The 27,643-nt window shown below is 33.6% G+C and overlaps 1 protein-coding gene across 5 annotated transcripts in view; it reads left to right on the forward strand.

Moving 5' to 3' along the window:
- DYM (dymeclin) overlaps window positions 1–27,643 on the forward strand; it is a 590,636-nt gene that overhangs the window by 264,260 nt on the left and 298,733 nt on the right. For all 5 annotated transcript variants that reach the window (XM_051969633.1, XM_051969632.1, XM_051969635.1 and 2 more), the window contains one exon: window positions 6,391–6,516. In XM_051969633.1, the coding sequence (XP_051825593.1) occupies window positions 6,391–6,516 (126 nt within the window). The remainder of the gene's footprint in view (window positions 1–6,390; window positions 6,517–27,643) is intronic.

Below are 27,643 nucleotides of genomic sequence, written 5' to 3' on the forward strand. Positions count from 1 at the left end.
TTTAGCAAGATATAGTGCCCTTCCTTATCTCTTTTAATCAAATCAATTTTTGCTTTAGCTTGATCTGCGATCAGGATGGCTACCCCTGCTTTTTTGACTTCACCTGAAGCATAGTAGATTTTGCTCCAACCTTTTACCTTTAATCTGCATGTATCTCCCCGCTTTAGGTGTGTTTCCTGTAAACAACATATTGTAGGATTCTGGCTTTTAATCCATTCTGCTAACCACTTCCTCTTTATGGGGGAGTTTACCCCGTTCACATTTATAGTTAGAATGACCAATTCTGTATTACTTGCCATCTTGTTAACCCTGGTTTATGCTTTTCTCCCTTCTTTCCCCTTTACCCCCCTTCCCAGTATTAAGCTTGTGAGCACCACTTGCTTCTCGTATCCCTCCCCCCGCCTTAGAGTTCCTCCCCCTATCTTACCCCTTTCCCTCCCAGTTCCCGTATTCCCTTCCTCTTAGCTTATTCCTTCCCTTTTCACTTTTCCCTTCTCACTTTTCAATGAGGTGGGAGAAGTTTCACCATAGATTGAATATGTCTAAAATTTTTCTCTTAAAGCCAATTCTGAAGGCAGTAAGATACCCACTATATTCATCCCCCTCCATTCTTTCTCTCAGATATAATAGGTTTCCTTTGCCTCTTCATGAGATGTACTATTCCCACTTTACCCTTTTTCTGATACAATGTCCTTTCCACATCTACTTTCTAGAACAAGGTATGCATGTATTCTTTATACATCTTTATAGACGAAATATAGTTCCCAAGATTAATATTTACCTTTTTAGATTTCTCTTGAGTTCTATATTTGTAGATCAAATTTTTTGTTAAGTTCTGGCTTTTTCATCAAAAATAGGTGAAATTCGCTTACTTCGTTGAATGTCCATCTTCTTCCCTGGAAAAAGATGCTCATTCTCGCTGGGTTAAGTTATTTTTCGTTGCATACCAAGTTCCTTAGCCTTTTGGAATATCATATTCCAGTCCCTACGATCCTTTAATGTGGATGCTGCCAGATCCTGGGTGATCCTTATTGTGGCTCCTCGATACTTGAATTGGGTTTTTCTAGCCGCTTACAATATTTTTTCCTTCGTCTGAGGGTTCTGGCATTTGGCCACTATATTCCTTGGTGTTTTGATTTTAGGATCCCTTTCAGTGGGTGATCGATGAATCCTTTCAATGTCTATTTTATCCTCTGTTCCTATGACTTCTGGGCAGTTCTCTTTGATAATTTCCTGGAAAATAGTTTCCAGGCTCTTTTTTTCATCATGCTTTTCTGGGAGTCCAATGATTCTCAGATTGTCTCTCCTGGATATGTTTTCCAAGTCTGTTGTCTTCCCCAGAAGGTATTTCACATTCTTTTCCATTGTTTGATTTTTTTGGATTTGCTTGACTGATTCTTCTTGTCTCCTCGAGTCATTCAATTCCACTTGTTCAATTCTGATTTTCAGTGAAGTATTTTCTTCACTCACTTTTTAAAGATCTTTTTCTAATTGTCCCATTGAGTTCTTTTGTTCTGTGGAATTTTTTTCCATTTCGCCAATTTTGTTTTTTAGAGAGCTATTTTCTGTTTCCAGTTCACTAATCCTATTTTTCAAGGATTTTACTTCTTTATCCAGTCTCTCTTTAACTGACTTCTCCAGGCTCTTTTGCCAAGCCTCCCTCTCCTTTTGCCAAGCCTCCCTCTCCTTTTCCCATTTGTCTTCTAGCTCCCTTGTGAGAGACTTTTTAATTTTCTCCATGAGATTCATCTGTGCTGAGGAACATATGATCTCCTCCTTTGGGGATTCACCTGGAGACAGTCTGTTTTTAGTCTCCTCAGGATTTAGAGTCTGCTCTCTATCTGTATAGAAGCTGTCAAGGGTTAAAGTCCTCTTCAGCTTCTTGCTCATTCTGTCTAATAATCAAAGACAAACTAGCAAAGAAAAACAGAAAAAACTGGAGTCTTTCTTTGGGGGAGGGGCTGGTTGTGTTACCGAGCTTCCTCTACAGACTGTGGGGGGCACCAGTGAGGCACTAGCAGGACTGTGCTGCGCCTGCGCTCTGAGATCCCAGAGCGTGCTGAGTCACTGTTGCGGGGCGGGGGGGGGAAGGAGAGGGGCGGCCAGGTCCCGAGAGACTCCAGCTGTTTGGGGTTGTGTTCTTCACACACACACCCCACCCCACCCCCCTCCCTCCCCCTGGTGTTTTTAGCTTCTCTGCTGGGCTGCTGACTTGCTGCCAGGGTAAAAGTATCCAGTCCTGTAGCAAAGCTCTCCCCGCAGAGATGGCTGTGATCACTCCCCACCCCCTCTCCAGTCTGCTCCCGTGCTCTCACTGCCGCTGCCCGCTGCCTGCGCCCCATCTAAGTCCCAGCCCTCCAGTAAAAACAGACCTTTCTTGGCGAATCTCAAGGATGTCTTCTCTTGGTAACTATTTGTGGGTTTTTTTTTTTCAGTCAAGCATTAATTCAGAGGCTTGTAATGAAATGGATAGTGAGAGAAAACACGGAGCTACACAGCTATGTGCCTCCTCTCCACCATCTGTATAGCATATTCTCGATAATATATGCAGCAAGTAGTTATCTTCCCTTTGCATCAAGATGTCCACTGAGGTAAAATCTTGTATAACCCTAGCTGTTAGGAAGCTTTTCCTTACCTCAGGACTAAATTCCTCACTTGTTTCTAGTTCTTCCCTCAGGGACTAAGCATGACAACTTTTTACATATTTGTCAACAGCTGTTATGTCCCCCCTTATTCTCTCCTCCAATATAAACATTAATTGTTTTTTTAAGTGATATTCATATGTCACAATCTTTTCATTCTGGCCACATTCCTCTGGAAATTTTTGAATATCTTAATGTTCTTTTTAAACTATAGTGCCCAGAACAGAATCCAATGTTCCAGATGTGATTTGAGTTCCTTCATCCTTCTCTATATAACTTTAAAGAGTCCTCCACAGTTAACTTCCTTTCCCACATTATAATTTGTCACCTATGTTTTTAAATCATTGTTCAGAAAGCCACATTCTCCCAAATCTGCAGTTACATGTAGGCATTATAAAGGCATATACTCTTAGGTATATTTTTCATTTACGACCTGTCAACATTTTATAGATATAAATTAATTAAAAATATTTCCTTTTTTAGATTGAACTCTTGAAATAATAAGACCTCTTGGTCTACATTATAAATAGGACTTTTGGCAACACTGAGAGCAAGCTGTCAGTGTTCCATCAAATTTTGATGTTTTCTCTCTAGGATATACTGATGTAATATAGGCCCCTTAAGTGAAGTGGCATAATAACTTTAGTAAGAATTGGCAAGAGTGTTGATTATAATGCCATTTTAGTGGAATTTGATCTCTTCATGATACTAATGATGTGTTTGCTACTTAATTATTAAAAATTCTGTAAAAATTGAAAAAAAATTCCAACATTTCTTACTTTAGTTAATAATTCAGTATACTCAGTAGGCTTTTGGAAATTTCTCATTAAAATTGCCTCAAGTTATATGGAGAATTTGCCAACTCTTATGTTTCATGGCAGTTTGAGGATTAGGAAATTACTTGGGCACTGAGGATATTCAGCACAAAGCAGTTTCAAAAAAGATTGTTTTAGTTGGATGTAATTGGAGCAATTCTGGGCTGTTGCAATAAGGTTCACACTTTATAGGGAGCTTCAGCTAGAACTTGTAAAAGGAAAAAACCCTAGGGTGACATTTTTAAAGGCTCATGCAATAGGCGTGCCACAAAAACTCACATGTCCCATTATGCAGGCAACAGCTTATTTATATGGCTAAACATGGGCTTTGGCCTCTGTTGAGAGATTGTGCTCTCTGAAGTTCATTCAGAACTGAAGGAGAGGCTTAAACCTATAAAGTTATTTCATTTAGAGTATGACTGTGCTTTTCTGCATGTTACAATTTAGCACATTCATTTAGTTTTTTATAGGTGGAGGTGGCTATATAGACCAAATGATGCATGTCAGTTATATTTCTGACTTTTGTCAAAGGTATTTACCAGACTAAATTTTTTAGAAAACATGTTTAGTTCCTTAACTGAACATAATAATATTTCTGAAACTTTTAAAACTAAATACTAATGCATATATATTTTAATTTTTTTTTATTTATTTATTTATTATTTAATTATTTATTATTATTTTATTATTTAATAATTATTTTTTTAGTAGATTTCTTTCAATATTGTCATTGAAATGTATTTAGAAATATTTGAAATTTTTCTTTTGTCTTCTGTTAATTTTAAGTTACATCTTTCTTCCCTAACAGTGTGTCAAATTTCACTATTCATTTATTATAATAGATAATCATATTAGAAAACCTTTTCATTGTATTGTGTGAGTGATAAAGTAAACTCTAAATCATATTTTATGCATATCTTGTTTCAAATTTTGTTTATATCAGTCAACTTCAGGAATTGTAAAAGTGAACAAACAGAAACTCATCAGAGGAGTAGTGTTGAAATAAATAATTATTCATTCCACTAACTAGTAACCTTTGTTCATTAGAACAGAATATTATTCCCGTTTTAGAGATGTAGAAATTGAACCAAAAAGCTTAATACTTTGCATAAGATACTAGAGAAAATGGGTAGGACAATAGGAGTGAGATTTGAAAACCTCAATGACCTGTGACCATTTCTAAACCTCTGTAAGAAATTCCTAGCACACCTTCTGTGTATGGAAGTAGAAACCCTGATTTGGGGAGTTCTCATTGATTCTGAGCTAGAAAAATAGGACCTTGGACTTGTGGTTGGTACAAAATGGTGGTGTACTTTGTGGTATTTTTATTGGTTAGGGCTAATATTCTTTTTCCCGGTCCTTAATCCGCAGGGTAAAGACATTTTAAGTATTTTTCAAAACGACAATGACCAATTTGCATTTCTTATAGCAGCCCCAAAATAGTCTTCTATTTTTTTATATCCTTGATATCTACATTTGTCAGATGATATTTTATTACAAAATATTTCCAAACATGTGGATGTTGTGGTCCTGTCACTTCTGTGTTATTTGAAAACTTGTGAAAATGGTCTTTTATGCATTCTGCCAAAACAAGCCCTCTTAGAACTGAGTGAGTTCAGTGGAATGTTTCTGGTAACTAAAAAAAAAAAAAAAAAAAAAAAAAAATCAAACATGATCCTTTTGAGCTCTTGGCATTGTTTTAGAAGACTGTCCTAGCTTTCATCTTCCATATTCAGTTTTGTTGTTAAAAAATAGAAGCTGGGGGTTTTAGTACTATTGAAGATGTTATGTGAAATTTATGCTTTTTTTGTATTCTCTGAGCCAAACACCAGACACACTCACACTCTGTGTCTTGGCATATGATTTTGATTGTTTGGTGATTATATAAAAGTTTGAGAGCTGTGATAATTGATTAAGGTAGGACCTCATATTAGAATGTGAAATTCTGTCATAATAAGGCAATTTCTTAGATTTTGATAGCTCTTTAGTAAACTAAGGTTATCTAGCAATCCTATAACTAACTGAAGCAGAAGATAGAATTAAATATGTCAGCCTGCCCTTCAAAAGGGTGGCACACAATCAAAGCCTAGATAGACCAGAAAGTGTACAGGATGGTGCTCATCTAGTCATCAATATAGTTAAGTAACTATACTTATGATAACAGTTGATAGAATGTTTTGATCTGTTTTAATCAGTTTCACCAGAAGCACATAAGAGCCAAATTTTTATACTATTGCTGAGATTTTAAACTTTAGCCACCAATCTGTCAAGACAGAGTTAATATTCTTAACAAACCTTTCCCTTTGGTACAGTGTATAAAGAGTTAATCTAACACAATTGTGAATTGAATTGAGGTGCAATGTTTATAGGAAATTGTTGTTCAGTCATGTGCCATCCTTCGTGACCCCATTTGGGGTTTTGTTGCCAGATTTACTGGCATTTCCTTCTCCAGCTCATTTTCCAAATAAGAAAATTAAGACAAAAAGGGTTAAGTGACTTGCTCAGGGTCACACAACTAGTAAATGACTGAGACCAGATTTCAACTAGGAGAGATGAGTCTTTCTAACTCCAGACTCTATGCACTGGACCACTTAGATGTCCCAGAAGGGGAATTAAATGCAAGATTCCAATCACCATTGTCAATAGCATAAAGTTGTATGTAATAATTGCAAGCAAAGAGTCCACAGACAACTTCTCTGTTTACATAATATATGTGGGAAAGTCTTCAGACATGCTTGAATGAAATAGTCTGTAAATTACATCTGAGTTCAAAGGAGAATGATAACCAGTTTATAGAAAGATGATATTTTGTTAGTTTTTCTCCAAAGAAAAAATTATTTTATGATATTAAAGGAGAAAGTAAAGAAAGAAGGTTTATACTTGTAAGCTAATGTTGTTGAAATAATGATGTTGATTATTTTTCTCCTCCACAGGTTGTACCAATTCTTGAGATTCTATATCATGTTGAAGAAAGAAATTCACACCATGTGTACATGGCTCTAATTATTTTGTTGATCCTGACAGAAGATGATGGGTTCAATCGATCCATTCATGAAGTGGTGAGGCATGGTTGCTTTGGGTCCATTTACAGAATCAGTTTTTATTTTCTATATTGATCATATAGCACTTTATTAATATTCCATTTCATTGACAGCTATCTTCCTATTAATATTCTTTTCTCTAACTAAACTAAAAATTCCTAGAGATTAGAAACTCTGTTTTCTTAATCTTTTATTGCTTAAAAGCATGGTACTTTGCACATATTAGGCATTCCCTTAATATTCAGTTGATGAAGATAGAAATGTATCACTATAAAATTAACTGCTGCAGTAGCTTTTGTTCTATTTTCCCTCCTTTCTGGGAGATGTTTTTAGGGGACCTGACATGGAAATGCAGTATGTTTCTCTAGATTAATGAAGTGCTATTCTCCTTAGGCATAGTTATTAACCACTGGCATAAATTTCCTTTCAAAACTGTTTTTTAGTGATATATGCAAATGTTTATTTTACTTTTCTTCTGAAGTTCATTTCCTCTTTTCAATTGAGAATGGAACTGGGGAGGCAGGTTGACTCATGTATGCTTGATAAGTCAGAGAAAGGAGATTGGGGAGAACAGAAGGAGATGAATAGCTACCTGTTTTATGCCATTGTAATATCCTTAAATGACTTCAATAATGTCACACACATTTCAGTTTAAAGTTCTTTTCTGAATATTCCTGTTTGTCAACTAGATATTGCTTCTTTCTTTGTATAACTTTTATTCTTCTTTGCTAGATTAATTTAAACCTTTTTTGTGCCAGTTATACAATGAAACCCAAATTTCCACTAGGTATGGATCCTGAACTTCTGTAGTAGAGGATAATAAGCACAAATATCTGTCGTTCTCATTTTTGGGCAAGTTATCGCAAGATAGAAATTATTTTCATCAGTTCTTATTTGTTCAAGCGGTTATCTTGTTTTATATGAAAAGAGAAAATGTTATTTTGGAAAAAGATGTAAAATTTTGGGAGAATTAATAAATGAAATAGTTTTTTCCTTATTGGTTGCATATATATTAGATACAAACTGCCTTTTAATATACAAAAGCTGAGGTCATAAAACACTATGACCTAGTTTAAAATATACAAGAAGAATTTAACCCTAAATTTATGAAAGTGAAAATTAGTTTTAGGACTGAAAATTGAAACTTTTTAAGTCAACATTTAATACTACATATGTTTATTCTCTCCATAAATTTTATTTATCAATAAGTAACAATATAAAAAGTGTAATTATTTAACTTCAAAATTTGAATCATCTTCGTCCAGCTTCTTAAATCTCTAAAAGAATTTTACATTGTACAAAGAAATCATTTTCTTGAATGTTAGGTCTTAATGGATCTTAGAGCTTATCTGCTCTATTCATTTCATTTTACATTTTAGGAAAATGAGGCCATTGTGTCTTGTGAAGGGATATGTATTATTTAGTGATAGAACCAGAGCAAAATCCATATCAAAATGACTTCTGTCAGAAAACACTAAGCCCTATTATATATTTATATTAATATATTATAAGTGATTAAGCCCCAAATTATGACTAGTTCTGGGGATACAAATAAAAAAGCAGTTTCTATACTTAAGGAGCTTACATTCTACATAGAGAAGTAACATAAAAAGGTCTAAGCAAGATAGATGCAAAGTAGATGGAAGATAACTTTATAGAGGAGAAGACCATTGCATGATGGGAACTAGGGAAAGGCTTGCTATGAAAGGTTAATTTTGAACTGAGGCCCAAAGGAAGGCAGAGATTCTAAGAGGTGAGATAAAGAGAAAGTATTCCTGGTATAGACGATAATATTTCCAAAGGCATAAAGACAAGAGATTATGTCATCTGTGCAAGAAGCAACAAATAGAACAATATGGCTACTCAATGGAATGGGTAAAGGGGAGTAAAGTATAAAGAGAGTGGAAAGGAATGCAGGGAGTGAAGGGGGCTATCATTGCCAAATGAAGGAACTTATTTGGTCCTATAAGAAATAGGAAGCTAATGGAACTTCTTGGGGCCAAAGGGCAGTATTTACCTGCTTCATTAAAGATGAATTGGAGTGTGGAGAGACTTGAGTTGGGAAACTTTATTAAAAATCTATAGCATAAGACCAAGAAAGAAATAATGAGGGTTTGAACTAAAGTAATGGGTTATATTAATAATGGTGAAAGAGACAAATGGGAAATATATTGAGGAGGTAGAATCAGTTCTTTCAAGAAATAATCGTCATAAACCCAAAGACTCCACTTTTGGGATAAGAATTCACTATTTGACAAAAATTGTTGGGAAAATTGGAAATTAGTATGACAAAAACTAGGCATTGACCCACACTTTACACTATACACCAAGATAAGGTCAAAATGAGTTCATGATCTAGATATAAAGAATGAGATTATAAATAAATTAGAAGAACATAGGATAGTTTACCTCTCAGACCTATGGAGAAAGAAGGAATTTGTGACCAAAGAAGAACTAGAGATCATTATTGATCACAAAATAGAAAATTTTGATTATATCAAGTTAAAAAGTTTTTGTACAAACAAAACTAATTTAGACAGGATTACAAGGGAAGCAATAAACTGGGGAAACATTTTTACAGTCAAAGATCCCATTTCCAAAATATATAGAGAATTGACTCAAATTTATAAGAAATCAAGCCATTCTCCAATTGATAAATGGTCAAAGGATATGAACAGACAATTTTCAGATGAAGAAATTGAAATTATTTCTAGTCATATGAAAAGATGCTCCAAGTCATTATTGATCAGAGAAATGCAAATTAAGACAACTGTGAGATACCACTATACACCTGTTAGATTGGCTAGGATGACAGGAAAAGATAATGCTGAAAGTTGGAGGGGATGTGGGAAAACTGGGACACTGATGCATTGTTGGTGGAATTGTGAATACATACAGCCATTCTAGAGAGCAATTTGGAATTTAGCTCAAAAAATTATCAAACTGCATCATACCCTTTGATCCAACAGTGTTACTATTGGGCTTATACCCCAAAAGAGATCTTTAAAAAGGGAAAGGGACCTGTGTATGCAAAAATGTTTGTGGCAGCCCTTTTTGTAGTGGCTAGAAACTGGAAATTGAATGGATATCCATCGATTGGAGAATGGCTGAATAAATTGTGGTATATGAATGTTATGGAATATTATTGTTCTATAAGAAACAACCAGCAGGAGGATTTCAGAGAGGCCTGGAGAGACTTAACATGAACTGATGCTAAGTGAAATGAGCAGAACTAAGAGATCATTCTGCACTTCAACAACAATATGATGATCAAATCTGATGGAAGTGGCTCTCTTCAATAATGAGATGATCCAAATCAGTTCTAATTGTTCAATAATGAAGAGAGTCAGGTACACCCAGTGAAAGAATATGGGAAATGAGTATAGACCACAACATAGCATTTCCACTTTTTCTGTTATTGTTTGCTTGCATTTTTATTTTTCTTCTCAGGTTATTTTTACATTTTTTCTAAATGCCATTTTTCTTGTGCAGCAAGATAACTGTATAAATATGTATATATATGTTGTATTTAATATATTTAACATGTATTGGACTGCCTGCCATCTAGGGAAGAGGGTAGGGGGAAGGAGGGGAAAAGTTGAAACAGAAGGTTTTGCAAGAGTCAATGATGAAGAATTACCCATGCATATGTTTTGTAAAAAAAAAAGCTATAATATAAAAAAAAAAGAAAGAAAGAACCATCATGCAAAAATAACTGATTTACCTAAACTTCTTGAACTGCTTAGCTCTAGTAATACCTCATTTTCTGGAAGAAATATTAAAAATTTGGATGAAACTCTATGGATTACCCAGTGGTAACACTATCAGGCATATTCACTGTGGAAATTAGAGAAAGATGAAAAGGACTGATAAGCACAAAAACATTTTAGTGACCAACTGAACTAATTGTGGTATACTAATGTAATGTAGTATTATTGTGACATAAAAAAAAAGATAAAATAGTTTCAGAGAAACCTGGGAAAACTTATATCAACTAATATGAGTGATGGAAATAGAATCAGAAGTGCAATATATACAAGAATAATAATACTCTTAAGGACAAATGACTGAGAGACTTAAGAATTTTGATCAATATAACGACCAGTGATGGTTTCTGAAGATTGATAATGAAACATGTTTACCTACCTCCTGACAGAGAAATGAAAAATACAGAATATAACATGTTATCTTCTGCATGTGACCTAAGCAGGAATTGGTTTTGCTTAATACTACATATTTGTTAAAATTGATTTTGTTTTTAATTAATTTAATTTTTAAAAATAGTATTTCCAACCCCTAATCAATTGAAATACTCATAGTCCACATAATGAAATTTCACAATGTGTAAGGGGCAAGCAGTAGAAACAATAATATTTTAAAGTACATATTTTCATTGATATATGAAAAAGGTAAAGAAAGCTCTTTCAGATTTTGAGTGGATTAATTTGTAACTTGTAAAGTGTGAGAACTTAAATGGTTCAGATATTGAATGATCTATTTGTAGATTGTAAAGGGTGAGAAACTGGAAGTAATCTAGTCCTAGCTTATAAAGGAAGTTTAAAGAAGTGTTTACTTTTTTTGGAGGTATGAAAAAGTTCCTCTACCATTTTGATGAAATTTTAAGGCATGTAAACATTTATTGGTTAAAGGATTGGCCACACATCTGGTAACCTTTAAAAAACCATTTGACTGACTATAGACATGGCAAGCATTTGAGTTGAGAGTTCTTACTCTTAGGCGTGTCATAGTTCCCTTAAGCAGTCTGGTAGAATCTATGGACTTCTTAAAATAAGATTTTTAATTTCATAAATTAAAAAATAAAGGATTATAAAGAAAAGGAAATTATACTGAAATACAGTTATCGTGACATTTTTAAAAAGTTTTACAATCCTTTAAGGAATAAGTTGAGTTAGGGAAGATTTTCTTTAATGAGTCATTTATTTCTGGTGGTTAAAAATCAATTAGTCAACAAACATTTATTAAGGGCAAAGAGAGAAAAGACACCTCCTTTCTCTGAAATAGTTCACAATCTAATAGAGGATATTAATTATCAAAAATGTATACACACATACACACACACACGGATTTAAAAAGTGCCACAGAATTAAGTAAGTAAAGATGAGGAAAGGGAGGATTTCAGACTTGATGTACAATCGGAGAAAATTCTCAGAGCCAAGAGATGAGTGTCTTGATTGTGCAACTATGAGCAGGACAAGAGTTGAGTGAGGTAAAGAGCTCCTTGGAGCAGCCCACCCAGCAGTTGTATGTATATAGGAGGAGCATCAGGAGGACACTACAAGAAAAAAAAGAATGTTGAGTCCGAGTTGCCTTAGCATTCTTTCTTCCCCCTGTTACTGTACTGTTTGTTCTTTCCACTGATGCTCTTTGTATTTGAAGTGGAAAGGGTATATTTTTTGCGTGGTACTTGTTTATTTTGTTACTGGTCGTGCATTTTGGTATTTGTGATTTTTGACTTTTATGTTTAAGTTGTCTCTGTACATCTTGTCCTCAAGATTGCGGTATTTTGCTTGAATAGATATCATATTATCTTTTAATGGTATTTATTGCTTTTTTGCTTCTCTATTCAAGATCGTCCTTTGTTTCTGTATTTATACATTCCCACTCAGTTACTGTCTTTTGGTTCTTTGGTAAAAGGATGATCTCTGGGATCAAATGCAAAATCCATTTGGTATTCAAAGCCCTTATAACATGCTCACTCTTCCACCTACCATATGCCATGCTATCACAACCTTCCAGCTTTCTTATACCTTCATCTTTATCACATACTTTGGATCCAGTGGATCCTTTACATCCATTCTCAGCTCCAGGCATATTCTCTGGCTTTCCCTCATACCTAGAATGTTCTCCTTCCTCATCTCTTCCTGCTGGTTTCCATGGCTTCCTTCAAGTTCTAATTAAAATTTCATCTTATACAGAAAGCCTTTTCCAAATCCTCTTGATTCTAGTAACTTTTCTTTCTTAATTATTTCTTATTTATCTTCCATATTGCTCATTTGTACATATTTGTTTATCTCCTCCATTTGACTGTGAGCTTCTCTGGTAGGCAGGGTCTATCTTTTACCTCTTTTTGTATACCTAGCATTTAGCACATTTCCTAGTACATAGAAGGAGTTTAATAAGTATTTATTGTTTGATTAGACTGTGAGCTCCTTGAGGACAAATACTGGTTTTTGCCTCTTTTTTGTATCTCTAGAACTTAACATAGTGCCTGGCACATAATTGATGCTCATTGAATATTTATTAACTGACTAACTGGTGGGACTTGCCACCATGGATTCACATTTTTCAATTGTCCCATTTATTTCTTCTGTGTAAGTCATAAATTTTCCTGTTTTTTACTTTTGACTCTTTCACCTTTCATTAAGGTTTCCCTGGAGACAGGACCCCAAAGCTATCTTAGTCTTCTCTCATGCTGAGCAGTTTATGCTTCAAAGGCCTCATCCTCTGCCCCTAGCAAATTCTGGGGGAATAGAACTGGCTCCTGGTAGATGCTAGGCTCTTTGTTTCATGCTTCCTGGTGAATCCACATACATTCAGTAATCCTTCCTCTGTTCTTCAGTTCTCTCTCTGAATACTGTTGTGGCACAGAGTACTGGAGTCCAAGCCAGTGAAAGTCTTTTGGTTTTCCATTGCACTGAGAGGATGTGAGTTCTTTTGAAAGCTGTTGAGTTAGCTTATTTAACCTTGGAGCTAGAACTTAGTAGCCAGTGGGGGAAGGGTAGCTGAGTAATTAGATCATTCTTCTCTGTTGTGAATTTATTGATTTTTTTTTTAAACCTCATTTGGCTACTTGGTGTCTTTAATGTGCAACAATTGCTTTGTATCTTGAGCATACCTCCTTTTTTGGAGAAGTCTTTTGAATCTGAGAAAATGGCTAGTCCTCCATCTTCTTGGTTGTGTCCAATTTTAAACTAAACTTCAGAGAACAACTCTCTTTTCGATCTTTTTCAATTCAGTAAGACATTTTGATATACTTGAATATTCAAACTTTTCATTAGCATTTTCTGAGATCCCTCTTTGATTTATTTAGTTCTTTCCTCTCTCTTATGTCTCACCTATTACAAATTGTATCTGTAGCTTAGCAAATAAAAGAGAATAATATTTTAGGAATTTTTCATATAACTTTTTATTAGATGTCACATGAATTTGGTGGGTTACTGATGTCTGAACACTTAGTCCTACCTAACAGTGAGTTTTTGTTGAGGAAGTTTGACAGAATTCTCTTTTTTAAGACATATTAGATCTCTCCAGGGTGAGAGTCTAGTTAATGTGTAGTTAAATGCAATGAGTACTGCACTGACTTAGAATTTTGGAAATTTGAGATCAGCTTCCAATTCTGTCACTAGCTGTGTGACCTTCATAGTCACTTTTTCACTCTGGGTCACAATTTCCTTATCATTTTCAGGATGGATTTTAATTAGGTGATATTAAAGATCCCTTCTGGATCTATTGATTGATTTAGTTTAAGTAAATAGAGTATTGACATTAGTTTTGTTGAAAAGTAACATGACATAATGGAGAAAGCCCTAACTTCGGTCAGGAGACAACTGAGGCCCCAACTCACCTTTGCCATTGTTAATCCATGCTGTATAGAGATTAAACTTTGTTGATGATAGGAGGAAGGAACTGCAGTAGGGAATAATAAGGAACATTATGTTCAACAGAGAATAAAGTTCAGATACGGCATGGTAGAAAAGGAGATAGTCAAACATTTATTTGACCATAGTTAATCCAGTATTTGGCTGTAGAATTGACTTTTTCCCTTTTTCCAGTTGAATTATTCTTAATTTGGAAATACACACACACAGATGGCTCTGCTCATCATTTCATCTCTCCTATCTTTTTCCTATCATCATCCATCTTAACAATATTTGACACACTGTTCTACTGGATACTTTGTCTTTTTTAGGGTTTCCTGACACTGTTCAATTCTGCTTACCTTTTTGCCTATATCTCTTTTGCAACATCTTCATTCAGGTGACTCTTAATTCCCCAGGGTTCTGTTCTGAGCGATTTTCTGTTCTTCTTCTTTATTATTTTATATGGTAATCTGTTGGAATCTTTACAAACTGTTAAGTCATTAGAGTTGATAGAGACAACAATTATCTAACTTAGCATGGTTCAGTATCACTGATCTGATCTTACAAGATGTTTTGGGCCAGAACTTGAAACAAGGTACTAAGTAGAAATAATTGATACAGTGCTTGTGCTCATACCAGTACTCATTGGAGTTCACAAGTATGGAAGATTCACAAAGCAAACTTTGTAACTTTGTGAATTCACACCTCCCTTAGGTGTGCCTTCAGAAGGAGTCAACCTTTGGGAAATGATATATAAGAAGCAGACTCAGTCGAGAGATCAGCTGAATTAGATTGGAGAGGAGCACTCTGGGCCAGACACAGAGCAGCACTCTGGGAGAGTCAGAAACCCTCTCTCAGAGGCAAAAAAGATTCATTACAGCTTTTACCTTGGTGCTGGCTGGAGGCAGAGGCAGAAGCAAAGGACAAAGCTGCAAGAGCTCTTAGAACCAAGGAGAGAGAGAGAAGCCTCTAAGAAAAGCTAACCGGGCTATAGTGGAGACAATAAAAGATCTGAACTTTTATCACCTGGCTGCTTTTTGGGTGATTATTACTTTCAACTGATACTAAGGCTGCCTCCAGAAAACCTCCCCAAGAAACCTGCTTTCTCCCAGAGAGAATCTTTATATTATTTTAAAGAAGAACAAGAACTCCACAGTAATCTCATGTTTTCATGGGTTCAGTTTTCAGCTCTATGCACATGGTTCCTGTGTGTGTGTGTATAACATATACATTCTGATATCATTGTCCTATTTATTAAACTTCAGTAGTTCATTGTTATTGATATATATATATGTATATATATATATATAAACATATACATTCTGATATCATTGTCCGATTTAATAAACTTCAGTAGTTCATTGTTATTGGCAGGATCAAATATAGAGTAATCCATTTGTCATTTAAAGAATTTTGCGTGGCAGAAACTAGGCATTGACCCACACTTTACACTATATACCAAGATAAGGTCAAAATGAGTTCATGATCTAGGTATGAAGAATGAGATTATAAATAAATTAGAAGAATATAGGATAGTTACCTCTCAGACCTGTGGAGGAGGAAGGAATTTGTGACCAAAGAAGAACTAGAGATCATTATTGATCACAAAATAGAAAATTTTGATTATATCAAATTAAAAAGCTTTTGTACAAACAAAACTAATGCAGACAAGATTAGAAGGGAAGCAATAAACTGGGAAAACATTTTTATAGTCAAAGGTTTTGATAAAGGCCTCATTTCCAAAATATATAGAGAATTGACTCTTAATATATAAAAAATCAAGCCATTCTCCAGTTAATAGTCAAAGGATATAAACAATTTTCAGATGAAGAAATTGAAACTTTCTAGTCATATGAAAAGATGCTCCAAATCATTATTAATCAGAGAAATGCAAATTAAGACAACTCTGAGATAGCACTACACACCTGTGAGATTGGCTAGGGTGGCAGAAAAAGATAATGCTGAATGTTGGAGGGGATGTGGGAAAAGTAGGACACCAATGCATTGTTGGTAGAATTGTGAATGAATCCAACTATTCTGGAGAGCAATCTGGAACTATGTTCAAAAAGTTATCAAACTGTAAATACTCTTTGATTCAGAAGTGTTACTACTGGCTTATCCCCCAAAAGAGATCTTTAAAAAGGCAAAGGGACCTATATATGCAAAAATGTTTGGGCAGCTCTTTTTGTAGTGGCCAGAAACTGGAAATTGAATGGATGCCCATCAATTGGCGAATGGCTGAATAAATTGTGGTATGTGAATGTTATGAAATATTATTGTTCTGTAAGAAACGACCAGCAGAATGATTTCAGAAAGGCCTGGAGAGACTTACATGAACTGATGCTGAGTGAAATGAGCAGGACCAAGAGATCATTATGTACTTCAACAACAATATTATATGATGATCGGTTCTTATGAACATGACTCTCTTCAACAATTAGATGGACCAAATCGGTTCCATCTGTTTAAAGATGAAGAGTATCAGCTACACCCAGCGAAAGAACTATGGGAAATGAGTGTGGATTACTATATAGCATTTCCACTCTCTGTTTTTGTCTGCTTGCATTTTTGATTGCCTTCTCAGGTTTTTTTTCTTGTACAGCAAAATAACTATGGATATATATATATATATACACACACACATATTGTATTTAACATATACTTTAACATATTTAATATGTATTGGTCTACCTGCCATCTAGGGGAGAGGGTAGGGGGAAGGAGGGGAAAAGTTGGAACAGAAGGTTTTGCAAGGATCAATGCTGAAAAATTACCCATGCTTATATCTTGTAAATAAAAAGCTATAATAAAAAAATAAAAAAGTATTCCCCCAAAAAAAAAAAAGTAGCAGTGCCTAATGACACTAAGCTTAATGGTCTACTCGAAATGGAAGATTACAAATTCCCAATTCCATATGGGTCTGGCTCTGAAGCCCACTGTCCTTTACTTATTAATAAAATGATACTATATAGTAAAAAAATATAATTTTGCAACCTGGCTCCTTCCTTTATTTTAGAAATACCTTCCAGCCTTCTTAGACTTTATTCCCCTCCATAAATTCTGTGACTCAGCTCTACTCAGCTCCTTGCCATCTCTCATCTCCATGGCTTTGCATTAGCTGTACACTAGGCTTAGAATACTCTCTTTCCTCAACCTGTTCATCCTGGCTTCTTCAGTTTCTTTTAATACAATTTAAATCCAATCTTCTATAGAAGTATTTTTATTCTCTTCAGTACTGCTAGTATCTTCCCTCTGATATTACTTTCTATTTACATAATAATATGTCTTTTATTTACCCAGGTATTTTCATGCTTTTTCTCTCAATAGTAGGTAGAATACAGAGGACCATATTTTTACCTTTCTTTACATCCCTATGAACCATAGCTTAGCACAGTGCATAGTATGTAGGCAGTCATTAATGCTTGTTGACAAACTTACTTTACTTTCCTTATCTGAATTGAGGATTGTAGAGAAGATAATCCTTTATATACCTTTTAACTCTTACATTCTGTAATCCTGTAATACTTTTCCTCTAAAGAACCAGACTTTCTTGTAGAGTATCTTACCTGTCTTCCTGATTCCTTCTTAAAGTTTGTAGAGGAAGTAGAAAAAGGAAGATTGAAAAATCTATACATGACATGCATACACATGATAATTCTGTGATGTGTGTGGGTCAACATGTCCCAAGGTTAATTTGTGAATAGAAACTTTTTATTTTTTTATTTTTTAGTCCTAATAACACTTTGACTCCTTTGAGACTTATATAAAGAATTAAATTAAAAACTTTCTGAAATGATGGATAAAAACATAAAATGTCAATGTGGTAAGATGATATCTTAATGAGAAATTTCTTTGATTCTAGGTAACTGGAACTGTTTGACATTTGTAAGTTAATTTGGTCCATCATATGTTGATCTAACATGCTAACTACCTTAAACTTCTTGTCTCAATCAGCCATCAATGACAAATGATCATAAAGTGAACAATAGTGAATTGAATCGAAAAGATTGAAATATGTTGACTCACCATCTGAATTATTTATCTTGAAGGAAATATGATTGATAGGAAAAACATTTTGAAATCTTGTACTCCATTTGTTTTCCTGATTAGAAAACAAATGTCCCTTTTGAAAACTTACGGTTAATTACTCATGTTTCAAAATACAAGTATATATAAAAAAGACAAGGTAAATCTTGCCAAGATATCTTTGAAAACAAAAATAAGTTTCCACTTTATCACAATATGTATGGAGATTTGAACTTAAGAAAATTTGAGGTATAGAAATAATAGAATCTTATAATCTGAGTGTTGGAATGTAGTCTAGGATATCGCCAAATCCAAGAACAACTAAGGATTGTTTGCAAAGATTTGCAGTATTTACAAATACTTAATAAAAAGTTTTAATAAGTTCTTTAAAGGTTGAATTATGTTAGATTAACCATAATATAATAATATAAAAATATAATTTGAGCTACCAGAATTCTGTATATCTACAGCATTTGGGAGAATTATTATTTACAACTAATATTTAATTGTATTAAGATGTTAAAAATAACTTTAAAAATTCTGAAGCATTTTTCTTTAAAATATAAAATGTTAGCAATAAATCAAATTTTATTTATCACAAATTTCACAAAAGTTCTCCACTTAAAAACTTTTTCTGGGTGCCTTCCTTTAGAAAACCTTGAGACTTCATTTTCAACAATAACTTAAGCAATACTACAATCCACATGATTCTTCCATTCCCAGTTTTTCTTCTCTATATTCATATCAATTTGCCCACTTTCAGGTTTAGAATATATAAGAACTTAGAGTTGTTTGCTGTATTTTGAATTTTTAAGAACTAAAAATATTGGAGAATGTTAATGGAACTATTTTATATTTTAGAATAGAATTATAGAAATTTAGAGCTGATAAATGCCTGAGAGTCACATCATTTTATTTTTGAGAAAATAGAAGCTTGGTCACAGAATCACAAAAATGAATAAATCTCAGAGTTTGGAAGGACAAGAGTGGCCATCTGCTTTAATCTATACATGGGCAAAATTCCCTTTGCAATATATATGCCAAACAGTTATCTAGATTTTTCTTCTTGTGAGGACGAAATGACTGTCCTAGGCAGTTCATTCAGCTTTAATATAATTCCAAATGTTAGTTTGCTTTTTCTTATATCAAGCCTAAATTTTTCCATTTCTTCCATTTTTTGATCCAAGTTCTGCCCTTTGGGCCAAAGAGAACCAATCTAAACCTCTTCATTGAAATCATGCCTATTTCCCATTGCTCCCCTCCTAGCTCTGTCCTTGGTCCTCTTTTATTCTATACTATTTTACTTGATGATCTCCTCAGTTTGAGTGGTTTCAGTTATTTTTGCAGATAACTCTCAGAGCTTTTTACCTAGCCTTAAGGTATCTTCAATCTCCATTTTCAAATCTCCAACCATTTCAAACTAGACATCCCATAGACATCTTAAACTCAATATGTCCAAAATTTAACTCATTATTGCTCCCACTGCCACCACCTGAAACCTTTCCTTTTGCCTGTCTTTACTGTTACTGTCAAGGTAACCACCCTCCTTAGAATTAGCCCAAGTTCCAACATAAGTGTCATCTACTTTATCTCACTTCTCCTCCAAGCCCTTAAGTCTTGTTTCTCCTACCATAGTAACATGTTTTGGATATACCCCCTTCTCTTTTCTGATACTGCCACAATCATAGTATAAGCACTCATTACTTCCTGCTCATATTACTGTAATAACTTTTTGGTTGGTCTCTCTGCTTCAGTTCTTCCAACTCCTGTCCATCCTCCACTGAGCTATCACATTCTTACCTCTATAAGTATGACCATGTTACCTGTCCTTTTTGATCAATTCCAATGACTCTATCACCTCCAAAATAAAATTAAAATCATCTTTCTTTTAAAGCCCTGATGATCTGATTCCCTCCTGCTTTTTTAGTGTTCTTACTCCCCTGAATTTATTCTTCGATACAGTGGTACTAGGCACTTATGTATTCCTCTAACAAGACATGATCTTCTAGCTGTGGACATTTTCATTAGTTGTCTTGCCTGGAATTCTCTCCTTCCTCATCCCTGCCTCCTGAATTTTTTAGTTTGCTTTAATTCTCAGCTAACATCCTATCTTGTTTTTCTTGCTAGTTCCTGTAATAAATACTTAGACCTTTGTGTTTACTGATATTTATTTGAATGCCCACAATTATTTTCAGCCATTAATATAAATCCTTTCTAGCACATCATTTTTTGGAAAAGACTAAAAAAAAGTACTAAACTTTGATTTATAGCTACTTTTACTTATGAGTTCTTTATAGAAAGACAAAAGTTTAAATTTTTGCGAGAACATTATATTGATACTATTTTTCTTTATCATAGTTCCTTGGTAAGGAAGTTTTGGCAGGGGTTCAACCTAATTTCTTTATTAATTGCAGTCATCGGAAAATTTATACATAGTGTCTTCATACTCTTTTTTTTCTCTTTTTTTCCCTTTTTCCTTCTTCCTATCTTCCTCTCCCTCTCTTTTTCTTGCTACCACCATAATAACATTATTGTATTTTACAAGGTATAGTTTACAAGTTAAGATGAACATTAAATTGATGAAACTCTTTGTTCATGTTTTGGTATGTGATTAGTACAAGAACATGAACAAAGAGTTTCATTAATTAAATTAGCAAATCATTCAGTTACAAATATTTAGATTTTACTTTCTTGCTTCATACATGCTTCATACTAAAGTATGGATATTATATCTTTGTGTTTTCTATGAAGGATGGAGAATCTTTAATTCTTTCCATGATTTCATCAAGCTCTAAGACTAAAGGGATAGTTGGTCAATGAGAAAGGATCTGAATGGACCTTAGAGAAAATTTAGTTGAACATTCTCAATTTACAAAGAAGGGAACTGAGGTTAAATGAGAGATCTAATGGCGGCCTAGCATTTTGAGCATTCTATATGTGAATATGGATTATTTCATAAAAGATAGAGGAATCAGTAGTCTATGAAAACAAACCAAAAAAAAAAAGGAAAAAACCAAAAACTCAGTAGGAATCTTTTTTTTTTTTTTTTTTTTTTTTTTTTTTTTTTTTTGTGAAATCTAATTAATAATTGTCCAGGGAAACTGGGAAAGTCAGAATCTGGGGCTTCCATCTTTATCTCTGGTTGAGAAATTGTAGAATGACTTTAAATGTTTTGGCAATCATGCCACAACTTTCTTGATATAGAAAAAGTTTCTGCATTAATGAATTTCTTTTCTTACTCTGCTCTCTATCCCATAACCTTTTCTTTATTTGTTTTTAACTCCTGTTTTCCCTATCTCATGATTTTATTCTTCTACTCATATCCTGACACCTTTACCCTTTAACTAGCCATATTATAGATCTAAAATATATCAGGCATTTTCTTCCATTTATTAAATGATTAGTCATTTTTTCATTTGAACCCTATTGAGTAACTTCATCTACTAATATAGATTAACAATTTCTCAGCTACTTAGATCCTGAGGGAGCTGCCTAAAGTGCTAAGGTGACTGACTTGTCCACAGCCAGGATATCTTAGAGGTAGGAGCAGAACTAGATATTCCTGGCCCTAACACGGGCTAGACATCCATCCTACTACCTTTTTTTTTTTTTTTTTTGGTTTTTATTTTTTCTTAAAATGATTCCACGATTTTGCTTGCGGCAAAGAATTCTTTTCCACACTGGTATTCTTATCAGTGGTCTTATCTGGCTGTGAATACATTGGCCTTTGAAAAATTGAAGTTAGGTTTTAGACCAACATGGTAGATTATATAAATCACAATAAGCACAAAATGAGCTAAATATGAAAGATTTCATCATTTTAAAAAATTAGAGGAAAATAGAAGCAACTTCGGTGACTATGGCTTTGAGAGATAATTTCCAACCATTTAAAATAAAAGGAGAGGAAATAATAAATTTAAAAATAAGCAATGAGTAGTGTACATTAAGAGACTCTTGTTTTATATAGAACCAACTATATATACACACACGCGCATGCGCAATATTAGGAAATTTGGATGTGACATTATGGGAAACCACATGAAATGCTTTAGGAGGGAAATAAAGTGTGTATATACATATATAGTTTTAAATACCCCTCTTAATAAAACTATCTTCAACTCATATTCTATGATTTTTTTTCATTTCTAGATTAATCATCTTAAAATATGAATTCATCTTTCTAATTTTTCTCCTAAAATATGGCTTCCCACATTTGCTCTCTAATCTCTAATCTGAGTGTAAAGTGTAATGTAAAAATGCTTTTGGAAAAGTAAAAAACTGTACAATGCAAAATGTTGGGGTGCAGCTTAAACTGTGGCATAAATGTACTGGTGGAATGGCAAAGTGCTTTTGACCATTTCTGCTATATTACTACATACCATTTTTTCAACAAATATTGATCATGTTCATTTAGAGACTCATTGATGTACATTCATTTGTGAGGTATAAAGTATCTAGAATAAAAATTGGTCAGAAGTTTCAAAGATTTGATTAAAAACTAAATTTTGTATGAGAAATCCATCTGCATGGACTTTGGAACACATGAACCTGTGTTTAATTACATGTTCTACAGGTTACAATTGAAAATGAAACCTTGACTTTAGACAAAGTAATTTGTTCTCCATTCTTTTAATATGTTTTAGAGTTTTCTCTACACTTGTACTTATTCTGATCTTCCAAGGCAGAGACCCTCTAGGTAAAAATAAAAAAAAAAAAAAAAAAAGGATTTATTATGATCTAACCTGAAAGGATTTTATAGACCCTAATTCACTTCCCAATAGCCAAGTTGAGGATTTTCAGAATTGGCTAAGTTGGTCCCCTGGAAACAGGCATAGCCCTGGGCTTCAATGGATGTTCCTATCAAGGAACTTTAATATATGTTTCTAATAAGAGGAATGTCAGAATATTTATCTACTAGACATTGATATATGATGTAAAAATAAAAACTAAGACTCCTAACATCTTAGGAACTTATAGAACTTTAGAAATACTTTTGTCCATATATTATATCTAGGATATACTGCAACATATTTAACATATATAGGCCTGCTTGCCATCTAGAGGAAGGGGTGGAGGAAGGGAAGGGAAAAATCGGAACAGAAGCGAGTGCAAGGGATAATGTAAAAAAAAATTACCCTGGCATGAGTTCTGTCAATAAAAAGTTGTTATAAAATTAAATTAAATTTAAAAAAAAAGAAATACTTTTGTCTGACCTTTGCATCTTGCAAATGAAGAAACTGGTAGTAGTGAAGATGTCACTTTCCTAAGGCCACATAGTAGCAAATACAGGATAAAAATCCTGATCTCTTAGATCTCTCTGTGGTATTCTTTCTACTACCAGCTATTTCCACATTTTTATTCTTCCAGGAAAATATTATTCAGCCATATTTTTCATGGCTCTTGAAAGTATTTTTTCCCTAAGAAAACAGTTTCTTTGCAGCCTTGCAAATATATTCTCAGTTAAAGAAAGTAACAAGTTATTTAGGACAAGTAGACTAGAATGAGAATTTTTCTAGTTTTTTTCCTCTTTGGTTACTTTGATTAGTAAATGATGAATAGATATAGAGAAAATTGTTTTTGCAAAAAACTATATGCATATATTTATATATTTACTTGGAAGGGGGTGTTGTGTGTGTGTGACTAAAATATTCTGTATATTACTTAAAAGGTTGCCTTATTGAGTTAAGGAGGCATAACTTTATTTTTTTGCTGAGACAATTGAGATTAAGTGACTTGCTCAGGATCACATAGCCAGTAAATGTTGAGTGTCTGAGGTCAAATTTGAACTCAGATCCTCCTGATTTCAGGGCTGGTGCTCTATCCACATAACTTTAAAATGAAAAACCTCTTTGTATATAGGGAATTATACTTTTCCAAAAAGGAAAACGTTCTTCTCTTTTTCTTTCTCTCATTTTAAAATTTCCCACAATTTCTCATTTATAAAGCTTGCCAGTTTGATGAATAATTCTTCAGTGGACAATGAAATTTCACTATGTCATCCTGAAACATTTACTGAATATAGTGAACTGGGTAAAATTCTGTAGCTCAGTAGATAGAGTGGGGTCATGAGGGATATCAAGTACAATTGTATTTAAATCTTGCATCAGACATTCAGGTATATGCAATTCTCTTCTGTGTTTCAGGCAACACTGAGATTATAAATTAGTGATGACATTGTAGGCTAAATTGATGAAAGGAATTTCCATAGCTAGAGTTCTCCACATTTATGAAAGCCCAGATCTGTCAGTCAAGCATCAAGAATTTATGTATTAAGTATTTTCTATATGCTTACTAGACATTATGTTAAGCGCTAAAAATATAAAGAAAAGTCAAACTAGTCTCTGCTCTCAAGGAGCTTTCCTTTTTTTAAAAAAATTTTTTTTATTTAAAGCTTTTTATTTTTCAAAACATATGCATGGATAATTCAGCATTAACCCTTGCAAAACCTTGTTTTCTAATTCCCTTCCCTTCCCCTAAATGGCAAGCAGTCCATTATATGTTAAATCCAATATATGCATACATATTTATACAAGTTATCTTGCTGCACAAAAAAATTTAAAGCAGAAAAAAGTTGAGAAAATAAAATGCAAACAAACAACAAAAAAAGAGTGAAAATGCTATGTTGTGAACCATACTCAGTTCCCGCAGTCCTCTCTCTGGGTGTAGATGGCTCTTTTCATCACAAGATCATTGGAACTGGTCTGAGTCATCTCATTGTTGAAAAGAACCAAGGAGGAGCTTACATTGTGGAGATGGAAGGTCCTCTCAGATAGAAAGTGCTATCTGCAGAGAGGAGGAGAGCCAAATCTTGAAGGAAGCCAATGAGACAAGATTTGCACTCAGGTCCTCCTGACTTCAGGACTGGTGCTCTATCCACTGCACCACTTAGCTGCCCCTGGCTTAATTTATTCTTTTGGAATTTGTATGATATATTGGTGCATATACATTTAATATCATTACTATTTCATTGTTTATCAAGATATATTTTCCTTCCTTATCTCTTTTAAGTAGGTCTATTTTACTTTTGCTTTATCTGAGATCAGAATTGCCACCCCTGATTTTTTCCTTTAGGTGAGGCATAATAAATTCTGTCCCAGTCTTTTACCTTTACTTTTTCTGTATTTCTCTCTTTCAAATGTGTTTCTTGTAAACAGTATATTATAGGAATCTTTTTTTTAATCCATTCTGCTATTCACTTCTGTTTTATGAGAAAGTTCATCCCATTCACACACAGTTAGGATTACCAGCTCTGTATTTCCTTCCATCCTGTTTTCTCCCCTGTATATCCTTTGGTTCTCTAGTTCCACCCTATCCTTAATAGTGATTTTTTTTTTAACTTACCCTACCCACTATCTTATCTTCTATCAACCCTTCCCCCTTTCTCTTACCTTTTTTCCTTAGTGTTTCTGCCCTCCCTTCTGTCCTGTCCCCTCCCTTTTCTTTCTTCTTTCTTCTCCTAATTCTTTACAGGATTAGATAAATTTCTATACCTCACTTTTTTTTCATAATCAATTTCTAGTTGAGAAACAGCTTATTCTATTGTACTTACTTTCCAATTTGGCTTTACTAATTTTTTCTCTAAGTTTAATTATGTCTTTACAATTTAGATATTGCCACGTTCCCCCCAATATATTAGAGAGTAAGGACAGAAGATGTTCATAAAGCTTCAAACTTTAAAATATTTGTACCATGTTCACAAAGATTCCAACTTTTATGTTGGGGAAAGGGAAGAACTAGAATAAATTGTATTTGCAAAGTATAAGAATAATTATCGAGATTAAATTTTCATATATGGATGCAAATTTATTATTTAGTAATGTTTCATACACTATTCATAATTTAATATATCATTTTTGGTAGCCATTTTTTCTTACCCTTTTCAAATTTGTCCAAATCCACTCTTTGAAAATGAATAGACATAATATTGACTTTTTCATTGATTTTAAAAATATATCACACTAGGTTTACTTCTTTTTCTAGAAGATGAAATTCTGTTTTTGATTAATGTTTTTATTTATCAAATGTGTGTCTTAGACTTTGATTTCATATATTTTAAAGCATTTGGTCAGGCTGTTGAATAATAAGACACCTGAAATCTTATAACTTTTAATATAGATTAAGCGTTTACCTTATTAGCCATCCAAAAATCTTTACTGGTAAAAACCAAATACTCAGCTACTATTCTGATTGACTTAAATCTAAAGTGATAGGAAAAATGCCTTGCATTTTAAAATCTCTTATTGAAAGTTCATTTTTAATACAAATTATTTGCTTTAGATTAATTTGGTGTTTTCAGGGAATCTGGTGTTGTGGATCCCATAAATCATATCATTTCTGTTCTCTATTCTGTGATTAAATCTTAAGCTTTATAAATATCCAAGGCTACATGAGGAGGGCATAGACTCTCTGACTAGGCCTGTCATTAAACAAGTCATTCCTTGGCTTTGGGGTTTGATTCAGACCCCTTTGTCCAGTTCTGGGCTAACTCATGATCCTCTTAAAACTTCTTGAAATCAGATGAATCAATATCCAAATCTTTATTCAGACCCCCACATCCCTAAAGCTATTAAATTTTACCTTTTCATTGCCAGAATGGTAAAAAAAAAAAAAAAAAAAAAAAATTATTATATAGGAAAAAAGTGCCTAAAGAATAAAAATGCATAGACAGGGTGCAGTTATGAATTAACATTATATTTGTGGATGATACATTATTTTAAGGGAAATATGTTAATGATGGAAGAAGTTTAAAAATAGTTTAGCAACTTCAATGTCAGCCAAAACCTTAGAAGTGATTTTTTAAGACCCTTTAAATGCCAATAACAATAATGCCAATAATGACAATTAATAGAACTTTAAAGTTTACAAAACATTTAACATATATTATCCCAATTGAGCCTCCCAAAAACCTTTGAGGGTAGGCATTATTATCTCCATTTTACAGATGAAGAAACTAGAGTACAGTGCTTAAATCATGCAGCTGGTTATGGTCAGGGGTCCTCCAGACTTACCTCTCTAGATTCCTTACACTATTCTTTAACCAATATAACCTGTGGAAATTTAGGTAAGCTACTTAACTATCAATTTCATTTTCTTTATCTATAAAATGACCAGGTGGTCTTTATGATCGCAGCTCTTAATCTATGATCCTATAGCCTCAAAAATGGGAATAATATTTTCATAAACCTTAAAATGCTTTTTAAATATGAACTATTATCCTATAAGTCTCTAGTATAAAATAAATAAATAAATAGTTTTCTTGGTTACTATTGACATATAAGATATCGCCAAATCCAAGGATAAAAAGGGAAAGATAGAAACCTATAGACCATTGTCACTAATGAATTTTTAAATATAAAACTCTAATGAAAAAGAGTACAACAATATCTTCAAGCTTGTTTTCACTATGATCAAATTAGATTTAAACCAGTGATTCAAGGATGATCTTTAGGAACATTGTTTATCATGTTAAAAAGGAAAGCACTCCAAAACAAATGATTATGTTCATAGATGAGCGGAAA

This window comes from Antechinus flavipes, chromosome 1, assembly GCF_016432865.1.
Source record: "Antechinus flavipes isolate AdamAnt ecotype Samford, QLD, Australia chromosome 1, AdamAnt_v2, whole genome shotgun sequence".
Lineage (NCBI taxonomy): Eukaryota > Metazoa > Chordata > Mammalia > Dasyuromorphia > Dasyuridae > Antechinus > Antechinus flavipes.